The 11,644-nt window shown below is 37.3% G+C and overlaps 1 protein-coding gene across 6 annotated transcripts in view; it reads left to right on the plus strand.

Annotated features, from left to right (window-relative positions):
• The window catches only part of mid1 (midline 1), a 28,871-nt gene extending 19,812 nt beyond the window's left edge, over nt 1-9,059 (plus strand). For all 6 annotated transcript variants that reach the window (XM_044366430.1, XM_044366428.1, XM_044366431.1 and 3 more), the window contains 8 exons: nt 2,908-3,003; nt 3,527-3,634; nt 5,485-5,633; nt 5,725-5,852; nt 6,533-6,676; nt 7,265-7,426; nt 7,548-7,755; nt 7,850-9,059. In XM_044366430.1, the coding sequence (XP_044222365.1) occupies nt 2,908-3,003; nt 3,527-3,634; nt 5,485-5,633; nt 5,725-5,852; nt 6,533-6,676; nt 7,265-7,426; nt 7,548-7,755; nt 7,850-8,198 (1,344 nt within the window). In that variant the 3' untranslated portion in view covers nt 8,199-9,059. The remainder of the gene's footprint in view (nt 1-2,907; nt 3,004-3,526; nt 3,635-5,484; nt 5,634-5,724; nt 5,853-6,532; nt 6,677-7,264; nt 7,427-7,547; nt 7,756-7,849) is intronic.
• Nucleotides 9,060-11,644: the final 2,585 nt, after the last annotated feature.

Below are 11,644 nucleotides of genomic sequence, written 5' to 3' on the forward strand. Positions count from 1 at the left end.
CACAAAGGGATATTGTGATATTGTAAAGGCATAAGTGTGTGCACATGTGTGCATCCAAGTGAAACGCAGTGTAATCTCTTTAGGCAGTTTTTTGCACTTTATAACATGACCCTGGTCAGGTATTCTATCAGTTATTATCTATCCACCACCTATTTTTATGTCAATTTAGTCCTATTCAGGGTCAAAGGAAGGGATCGAGTTTATTCCAACATACCATGAGTGAAAGGGTTAACTGTCACATATAAACAGGCAAAACTCTTCTATCTATGGGCAATTTGAAGTTTCAACTTCATTTGAAACATCAGGAAGAAACTGATGTATACATAGCGAGAACATGCAGAAATTTATGAATGAAACTCAAGGTTAAAGTGCTAACCACTGGTCCATAGTGCTGCCATATCTATTATTAGTAATAGTGGAAAAATGGACAGCTTGGACAAAAACATAATGTTGGTAAAAAAATAATGATATGTAGTTCAGTCTGTGCATGTTTTAAAGAATATTTAAAAGACTGTATTATACAGCATTAATTATCTTAGCAACAGCTCTAAAGACACACATTTTGGATAAACTATACTTTCATATGTCTTTGTATTATTGTATTACTTCATGATTACTGTTCATAAAAACCTTAGAGTAGTACTGGTAGGCAACTGGGCTACAGTACACCATGTTTGCAAAGCACCACTTTACAGTATCTGCTATACCACATTATGAAATTTTAACAGGCCTATGTGAAAAGCTTTTTCTGCTAACCTGTTAGCAATTAACTATAAAATACCATTGCTTTATACATTTCATAGAATATTGTGTCTTCCACTTTATTGAGACACACAGTGTGACACACACACACATGCTATGTATGTGTGCGCTACATATATGTTATTTTTATCAAAGGGTGTGGGCCCAACCATCTATGTTAAAAACAGGCCTGGAACCTGCTTAGTAGGCCTGTTTCACAACAGATATTTTGACTTGTCATAGCAGGAAAAACAGAGCTGTTAAAGTAACATTAACAAAAGTTCTATTAGCTTCAAGTGCTTCAGTGAACCATGACAGTGAGCCCACATGTACAATACCAGTATCCTGAAACTGAAACAGCTAAATGCAATTCAGCCATCATAAGGGCACAAACTGCCCATAACAAAGTAAAACTCACACATGTGTAACAGGAGCTGTAGTGCTCACAGGATAAAGCGACAAACTTTGACAATGGATACAAATCTCACATGTTGACACAGGATAAAATTCCAAGTCCTGACAGTGACCTGTCAGGACTGAGAGAGGAAGGAAGAGAGACTGGCCAAAGCAAAGGTGTGGGACCAGAAGCTTTCACACACAAAAGGAAGCCGCTATTCTTTCCTCGCATCAGGTTTAAATGATTTTAGGAAAGAGAACTCCATTAGAGAGATCTGTCCAAACACAAAAAGGGTATTAATGTTGCAGGAGAAGGAGTATTTTAGGCACATGGAGAAATCCACTACATGAAAAATGGTAGAAGAAACTGTGTCTCTCATGCTTCCTTTCATCATTTTCTTTTTCATTTGCTATCCCTCTCTCTGTATGGCTTTATTTATGTGATACCTATCACATTCAAACTACAAAAACAACTCGGGGAGTTTTAAGCTTATACATTTGGCTATATTCAACATCAATTGAATGAATATGTTATGCCTCTTACGTTCGTTTTGAACTCGGCTCACCTTTACCTAGTACTCAGCATCTGAAATGGCTTTCATCACCTCCTCTTCTATATAAATAAATCATATTTGTGAGAGTGGTAAAATAAAGCCTTGGCTATTTTAGTACACACGACGCACACAACTTATGAAATCACAATGTGAAACGTGTAACCTGAAAGCTCTGAACTTTGGATCTTTGCAGGCCTCCCTCTCTTGCTGTTTGTTCTCTTCTTTGATTATTTGCAGCATTTGTTGATGTTCAAAAATATCTTTTTGACCATCGAAATGTCCCTATAAAATTTTTGAATCAGGAAGTTGTACATTGTGTTTTCAGCATATGGAGATGAATTGAATGTTATATACATCTTGGATTACATACCATTTACAATGTGTAACCATCTCAGACATCAATTCATCAATATATATTTTTCTTAAACCTTGCGTGATGATTCACAGTGTCATTCCCAGGATAGTGCACTTTAAAGGCTTAGTCGGGCTGACCTATTCACATAGGCTATATAATTATATAGATGTAATAATAGATTAAAATAAGCTTTTTTAACTGATTAAATTTAAAACATAGTCCTGCCACCACATAAGAAAAGACTGATAATTTAGATTTAGCCGTTGTTTTGGGGTTGGTTTGTGTATTAAAACACCTGCCAATCAATTTGTGAGTGATATTTAAGTGATGTGAGTGTTTCCATGACAGTAGATTTTGGGAGGACAACTTTTTTTGTCATTTGAATCATATAAAGCACAATTTAATGTTATGTAATAACACATAAATCCTTCATTCAAGAAGAATAATGTTTGATATTGGAATACATTTTGTACAAACACAGTACAGAGTCATCATGCTACCCAATTACAGTAAGAGATTAAGTTTGAAACATAAGCCTTTGATCTGAGTCAGTGATTTACACAGCCGGGGTTTAGTTGGTCCAAATCACTGGCAGATGCTCTGCTAAGCTCCATGGCCTCAGCAGGCAGTATGATGGGATCTTTGGCACACAGGGAGGACTGGGGGCTCCGTACTGATCGGAAACGAAATGTGGCCAGTCATATTTAGTGGCAGCGTTGTCTGTCTTCTCCTGTGCTCGTGCCAGATATGAACCCTATGTTTCCATTCACTTAACTCTCCTCTGAGATTCATTCACCTGTTTATAGCTTGATCAGGGGGGCAGTGTGTAATGAAATATTCTTTTTCAATTTTGTTTTTCAGCAAGCCTTGGATTCCAACCTCAGCAGTCTACTCAAGAGGACCAGTGAGTTGGAAACTCTGATGGGCAAACTTATCCAAACCTGCCAACACGTGGAGGTGAGGTTGTTTATCTGTTCCTGTTCACATGGGGGCTCTTTGCCTCTGTGACATTTCATGGGCAATAACTTCTTAAATTATTAACATAGCGATGAATTGTTGTATCTGAAAAGTGGCTTTTCATCATGTCAACAAGATTAAGCTCCTATTAGCCTGTAAATCAATAGTTTCTATAGTTAATATGCATGTAGTTTGCAACAAGTTGAGCATTAGGTAGGTCAAAGATGAATAACAGAAGGCCAAATATTTATCAATTAACTGGTATATTGTATTTTGTTCATTATATCACCTCACTGTACATTTAGTACTGATCCTTGCTTAACATAGATTTAAAATGGCATGAACTGTACTCTAATATGGTTTTTCTGTCACACGGGGTTTGTGTAAGATTAATTATGCTGTCTGTAATGCATGCTAAAACGATTTCATCAAACGAACCTGAAGCTGTGGAGCAAAACATATTGACAAAGCAAATGACTTCCAAAACACTTCCATTATTGACTGTTACTTACGTCCTGTCTAGGTAAATGCATCAAGACAAGAAAACAAGCTGGTTGAGGAGTGTGACCTGCTGATTAATATCATACAGCAGCGAAGACAAATCATAGCTACCAAGATAAAGGAGGGAAAGGTAATGTCTGTCACCTTTTGTATCTTAATAACCTTGTTAGCTGACAGCTGACAAACAAGCTTACAAGTCTACACCTGAGCACACTGTTCTTATTAAAATGCAGCATTAACAAATCATTGTTGTTGGGTAAAAACCAAATGTCTCCAAAACATTTTTCTTCTTATAAATGAATAAAACACACTCTATTACAGCCATACTTGGTCTGACGGTGGCTAATGTTAGCTAACATTAGACAGATATTCTTGACATTACTGAACCTGTGTCGCTAACGTTATTACTCTTCTCTACTGCTACTGTAATGCTACTGTTACACTACATTTTAGCTCGTCACAGATAAACATTTTAAGAATTTGATTACAAAAGTATAACTCAACTTTATTGATATAAAGAAGAAGTAAAACACAGTGCACTTCACCATGAGACATGTTTTTTGTTTCCTGCTTGGAGTGTTTAATTCGCTCTCAGCCAGATCGCTGAATGATGATGTCTTCAAAGCACCTGAATTTAGAGAATCTAAAGCAAATTAGATTCTTCTGTAGTAATAGTCTCGCTTTAAGAAACTAAAATATCTTTTTTTTTGGATTCGCAAGTTTTTGAATTTGTCTTATTGGTTTTGAATATAAACCCCAATGGTTGTAGATTTTTTTAACGCCGAGAGGAACATGCATAGCCTAAATTTAGGGTTACAAGTTTTTAATCCAACAATGATGTATTGCTAATTGTAGACTGCATTCCGATTAGAAATGTCCTTATATGTGTTGTAGTTATTATTTGCGCAGGGAAGCCTATAGTTGCATGAAAAAACACACAAAGCATCAAACATTCAGAGGAGGCTTTTTGACATTTCTGCTTATTTAAAATCATTATTTCTTCCGCTTCTACAGCTGGCTGATGGCAACATGTCCTCAGATTTGTTTGGATAGAGTCTTTTATTTGGTTTTGTATATTTTTCAAGCTGCTTCCACTAAAATACTCATCTTGTTTTGGGGTACTTCTGGCACAGTGTCCATACATTTAATATAAATGTCCTGTGCCTTTTGTATGATTTCCCTTCATTTCCCCATGTTAGACACATGGCATGCTGTGCCATGTTCAGTGTCAGAGTAAGATGAACCCTGCTTCCTGTGATCGCCCTCTCTGGAGGAGGACTCTTTCCTTCCTCACCGCGTGCCTTCTGTCAGGTTTTGAGGTTGCTATCAGCCACTAAGCCAATGAGGCACAGAGGGGGGACATAGGAGGGTCTGGTTACTATGGCAGCGTTAGAAGAAGAATGATCTTTATTGTCATTTTGCATGACTTTTCCAGTGTAGTTAAAATAAAACAAATAGCAAACATATAACAGCTGTACCAGAAAACAGCAGTGCTAGCATAACATTTAAAAAGTAACGCTTGTGCAAGTACAACTAGGCACTAGTTAAATTAAATTTACACATTAACAAATTTACAGAGGTTGAATGCTACAAATATTAATAAATAGATGCTAAACGTTTGTGTCTATAAATTGTGTCTGTAGTAACAGTCTCTGAGGGTGGAGGTGTGTGTGTGTGTGTCACAGTCCTTGATGAATGTGTGTGTGTGTGTGTCACAGTCCTGGTGTGTCACAAGGGATGCTTCATAAATACACCTCTAATACCAGCTTATTAAACAGGTTGAATCTCACAGCCTTGTGAGTATTACACAACTGAAAAAATTATCAAAGGTGTAAATCAGATTTTTCTCCAGTAGGATTTTCAAATTGGCAGGGAAAAATCTAATCTAGCATCTGGCAGGTTGGTGTCTCCCAGGTTGCACATTGGTTGGTTATTTACCAAGCTATTAATCTATCCAGCATGTCTTTTTTTTCTGTCCAGGCTGTGCGACTGAGGAAACTAGCCCAGCAGATAGCCAGTTGCAAGCAGTGCATTGAGAGATCCTCCTCCCTCATCACTCAGGCTGACCAAACCCTCAAGGAGACAGACCACACTCGCTTCCTTCAGACGGCTAAAAGTATCTGCGAGAGGTGAGGCAACAGTGAACATCAACATTGTCAGCAAAGGATAGATACAGTGTATAAAAGTGACAACACCTCATTATGTACTTCTGTATTACAGAGTCTCTATGGCAACGGCGTCCTCTCAAATCCTGTTACCCGAAATAAACTTAAATGACACCTTTGATACTTTTGCTTTGGACTTCACAAGGGAGAAGAAAATGCTAGAAAGTTTGGATTACCTTACAGGTGAGCGGGGCCTTGCAGGTTAAATACACCATATTGTATTGTTTGGCACAAAGTACATCTGTGAATTATCATAATCTATGGCTCGCTCAATGAATGAAGAATGTGGTGCCAAATTAGTTTAGTTTCACAACTTATGGCCAGTTTTCCACACAAACACTTTATAATCCTCCAATTTATAATTTTATATAATTTGGTGGGTTCCTTTATCCAAACTTAAAATTATTTTTACCTTACCCTTGAATTATGGATTTGTACAATTTAAAGGCTTTGGGATGGGTACTGTGGAAGCAGGGAGTTTATATTTCAACTAAGTGAGAGGGTTAAGCTATAGAGAGTGACAGAAAACAAAAAAAACTTACAAATGTTTGGCTGCAGGTAAGTTTTATTTTCTGCTGAATGAAACAGGTTTGATTGTTTATGCTTAGTGCCTGTTGTGCAGTGTGAATTTAACTCTGCATGGGGGCTGTAGCTGCAATAGCTGGAGGAACTGCAACCCAGCTTAATTACACTTGTTAGAATAAAAAAAAACACAAATGGGTGGTGCGATTTGGCACCATCTGTCTCTGCAACACACTGTGATTTTTTTTCTTTGTTGTTTTTTTGTTGTGCAGAATGAAATCCACTCAGCTTTGATTATTGTCTTAGAACATCAACATATGTCTTTTGTTTTCCAATTGCAGCACCAAATCCACCGGTAATCCGTGAGGAATTGTGCACAGCTTCATATGACACAATCACAGTTCACTGGACATCTGACGATGAGTTCTCTGTTGTATCGTATGAACTTCAGTACGCCATCTTCACCAGCCAGTCTAATGTTGTCAGTAAGTCTTTTGCTGGAGTGCAGTGAAATGTTCGTGGTGGAAAACATGACAATCGTGGAGGGATTTGAAAGGGATTTCACTTGAAGGGCTTTCAATTGTTTGGTGGCTATGTTACAATACCCAAATAATATTGTATTGAAGCAGCAGGAGAGGAGACTTCTGTTCGGCAAAACTCGTTAGCAAAATACATTGCCATTTTTGCAGTGTGTAGGATGGGATATTGAGAAAAAAATTACAGCTCAGTCAGACTGGATTTACATCCAGATGCACATCATAAGCTCGATATTATCTCGGAGTTGAAATGAGCAAGAGACTGTTTGAATTGATTGCTCTAACAAGGTCACAACATGCTTGATCAGGCAATTTATTCTCATGTGCCTCAGTGCTCTAGCATCCTAGGATGAGTAGTAATGCGACTTTATTTGATGAGACAAAAATAGCAGCTATAGATTAAAGCTCTGCATACAATTACGCTGTATTGTCTCACTTCTTGATTTCAAATACTGAACAAGGCCCAAACTCAACAAGAGTTTTAATGATGAATTGGTTTGTTCTTTGTCAGTGACTTTCTGTCTGTCTGGACTGCAGGTTTGTGTAACTCTGCTGATAGCTGGATGATAGTACCAAACATCAAGCAAAACCACTACACTGTGCATGGGCTCCAGTGTGGCACCAAGTACATTTTCATAGTGAAGGCCATAAACCAGGCTGGGAACCGGAGCAGTGAACCAGGGAAACTCAAGACCAACAGTATGTCAAGTTCGGCAACTGCACAGAGTTTATTCTAGCACTAATAGACAGTGAGAACTGTGATACATTTTACAAACCAGCATTTGTAAAAAAAAGTTTCAAATGCCTGTCTTTCTTACAGGTCAGCCATTCAAATTGGACCCAAAGTCTGCTCACCGGAAACTGAGGTTGTCCCATGACAACCTGACTGTGGAGAGGGACGAGACATCGTCCAAGAAGAGCCACAGTCAGGACCGCTTCTCCAGCCACAGCAGCTACGGTGTCACAGGAAATGTCTATATTGATAGTGGCCGCCATTACTGGGAGGCTCTGATAGGAGGAAGCACATGGTAAAAACACCCAATACCTTGTTTTTTTTATGTTGTTTCAGATTTACCATGCTATAAATGTATTTATGACATTTTGTTTCCATCCTTCATGCAGGTTTGCAGTGGGCATCGCCTACAAGTCAGCACCAAAACACGAGTGGGTCGGCAAGAACTCAGCCTCCTGGGTACTGTCTCGCTGTAACAACTCGTGGGTAGTGCGTCACAACAGTAAGGAGATGCCCATCGAGCCATCGCCCCACCTGAGGCGTCTCGGAGTATTGTTGGACTATGACTCTGGATCTCTGTCTTTCTACGACGCCGTCGGCTCTCAGCACTTGCATACGTTCGACGTCACCTTTGCACAGCCAGTCTGCCCTGTGTTTAATGTGTGGAACAGATGTGTAACAATCCTCACTGGACTTCCCATCCCAGATCACTTAGAGGGGACAGACTACAGCAACTGACAAAACCTGTCCTGCTGGATTTTCTTTGTGTATCCAAAAAGAGACCAGAATGCCTGCACCTGCACCTCTTTGACTGTGCCCCCCATACTGTTGGCAAAATTTAAAAAAAACAAACAAGATGCAATTAAAGGTCAAAGGTGGACATTCCCAATCACGCCTTTGTTGAAATTAACTGATATTTTTGGACGTATTTAAGAAATGATTTTTGCATTTGTAGATGTATTAATTTGCTTTGCACATTTATGTACTGTACATTACTCTGCTGGATCATTTTAAAGGTTTGCTTACAGTTTAAAAGTTGTGGAGATGTTTTTGAATAGGTTACAGGTTCTTTTTTTAATTTCTAAATTCGTATTATATGTTTTTACATTCATGTGTTGTTAAAGGTAATGATAAACCTTCATGTGCAAGCAACAGGGGACTAAGTCTTTGATCCTAATGTTTCTGGAAAGTTGTGTGATAGGATATTTTCTAATGTTTTTGAACAATTTTTTAGCACTTTGAGAAGACGAAGCCTGCCACTATAAAAATGTATTTCTAAGCCACTTGTACCATAAAATGTTTCCCTTTCTTCTTTTTGTATTGAAAAAGCACCCGATGAAATAGATCACATTTAAATGATTAACAACAATCGCTCTTAGAAATGTCAATTTAAAATCAGTCTTAGCAAGTTTTCCAGTATTTATCTGTAAATGCTCGATAACAGTCCAGCATTATGAGATGATTTATCTCCTCATGGTAGCTTCATACTGGTTTGAATAAAAAAAAGAGTACAGTTCATCATCAACCGCTTCATCACAATTTTCACATTTAAGTTTCTCTGTGACAAGATGTAATAAAAGTGACTTCATTTGATAATCAGTGTGACTTGTTCTGCTTGTTTTAAGAGGTACCGAATGCTAAAAATGTTTCTCATTAAGATGATAATTTAGTACATTTGTTTATGCTAATTTACACATGATCTCTCATTAAAGCTTGAGCAAACCCTCACAACATCACCGTGAAAAGAAAACACCACAACCATAGAGCAAAGTGTCAGTCTTGCTCTACGGGATTCACTCTGACCCACACTGAGCCAAAATACTACTTCTGACATGATTTGCTCTGACATCCCTTTTTGTACTAGTGTAACATGGCTCGAATTCTGCAGCGTCTCCTTTCAACTAAAGTAGACAAGAGCAACAAAGAAAAAAAATATATGAACTCTGTGTGACCTCCCCATGAGACACCCTGCAGACAGGGCTGTAATACGTGAACACTACCTCCTCCGTGTACTGTCACCAAGACTTTGTTGGATTTTGAGATGTGAACATTTTTGCATATTAACAAATACTGGGAATGATTCAGGAAATTATAATAACTTGTATACATAATTCTGGTTTTGAATTTTAGTTATTTTCACAAATGATTTTGACAAAAAAAAAGAATCCTTGGAAACAGTTTCATATAGAAAAGATTGCGTGAAAAGATTTAGGTAATAAAAATGTTTTCCTCATGTAGGGATCAGTTGGTGCGCATAAGTTAGTATGCTGCATAACACAGCAGCTAAAAATGCCTCAAGACCATAAAAATGTAATGCAAAACAAAATTATATTTCTGTTTTGTTTCATTTAATCATATACAGAGCATGTTGTAAGAAATCATTTCTTTTTTAACTTTAACTTTTTCTCAAGACAACGGACCTCTGATTGAGTTGTTTGCAGTTATTTCATCACTGATAGTATATTGAAACAAAGTAAAAAAAAAAAAAAAAGTAAATATATTTGTCCAATGTCTGCTTTCCATTATGAGATAGAAAGAAAAAAAATCCGCTGTGACAAAGAACACATTTCAAGAGGACATGATTTTTGTTCTTCAGTGCTTTATCATCTATATGACTACATGACGACAGAGTTGGCAGAGATTTAAGTTGAAGTTCTTGTTTGTTGGAAGTTAAGAAAAATTGTCAAGTGAGTAAATGCAATGCTTGCAATAAGTCTGTTCAGATGATTCACTCTGAGTGTGTACCAAGAGGGAAAAAAACAAAACAAAAAACAAAAACAAAACTTATTTGCAGACATAATGAGAAACTGCAGAAAAACCTCATTTAGAGTATTAAAATATGCCTCAAGGCTCCACCTGCTGGATTTGTTTTTTTTTTTTTTTTTTGTGATTCATTGATTTCCTGGTAGAGGCAAAATCCCAATCAGGAAATGTCTCAATCACATTGTTCTAACTTGTCTTAGTAATGTTAACGTTTTAATATTTTTATGGGCTCCAGCTGCCATTCAGGTGATAAAGGTAAATCCAGTCAAAGCAAAATATAGAATAAATAGCCCTTGGTCGGGAATAATCAGAATGAGACTGATAAAGATTATAAAACGATATAAAACTATTTTGTTCCAGCAATTATGTATCTTTGTTTTACAATTTAAACCTGATAAGTGTTTTTTTTTCTGCATGATCCTTTATGAAGTAACTGATTTAATTTGCTTAGATTCTGTTGTAACCCCCCCCACCCACAAATAAATAAATAAATACACTTCAACCTGATTTTGAACTGATCAGAAGACTGCTACAGAACATGATGCATTACTTCTGCTTGGGGTCTTAGAAACCCCAGCTGTAAATAGGGTTAAATGCTGTGGATTTTCATATGCTTCATATCTGTGATTGGTGTTGACAGTATTTTCTTACGCCGCACTACCCCTTTCAAATTGCACATATTTGCATTTTTTTCTTTTTGTTCTGGGGGAGTTTTGAGAGGTCTAACAGGGTGTTTAATCTCTCTGGGGTCTAATCGACCCCAACTATAAGCAACATCACTGTGTGGGATAACATACTGTTCATTTCTTTATCTGTGATAGACTTTTTGGCAAACAAAAGAATGTGACATATGTATATGTTATATTTCCTTATTTGGTATAATAAAAAATATGATCATTTACTTATTCTGTCATCCTCATCAAATAGAAGCCCACTCTGTGGCCGAAGGAAAGAAGAGTTACCACTTCAATACATTTTCTACATATTAGGTTTTAATTGGTCAGTGGAAAAGAAAAGAAATATTCTGAGGGAAATAATTGGTTGATTTCTCAATTATTGTTCCTATTTTTTCACACATACAGAATTGTGCCAAACAATAAGGAAGTAAAGCATATGCCAACTAAAACATTTGATTAAAATTTCCTCGAGGATCGTGTATAAATGGTAACCCTAGATTTGCGAAAGATCTCGCGAGAGTGATAATTTTAACTCAAACCATGATGTTTTCCTAACCCTAACCAAGTACTTTTTTGTTTTTTTGTGCCTAACCATAACCAGACCTTAACCACAGCGTTGTCACATCATAAAACATAATTATTTTGTACAGCATACACAGCGAAGAAACAACGCGTGCAGTCTCGCGAGAGTTTCACAAATATAGGGTAACCATCGAGACCACGATCAAACCCAAACCACTTCAT

This window comes from Thunnus albacares, chromosome 11 (assembly GCF_914725855.1).
Source record: "Thunnus albacares chromosome 11, fThuAlb1.1, whole genome shotgun sequence".
In the NCBI taxonomy this organism is placed as follows: Eukaryota; Metazoa; Chordata; class Actinopteri; order Scombriformes; family Scombridae; genus Thunnus; species Thunnus albacares.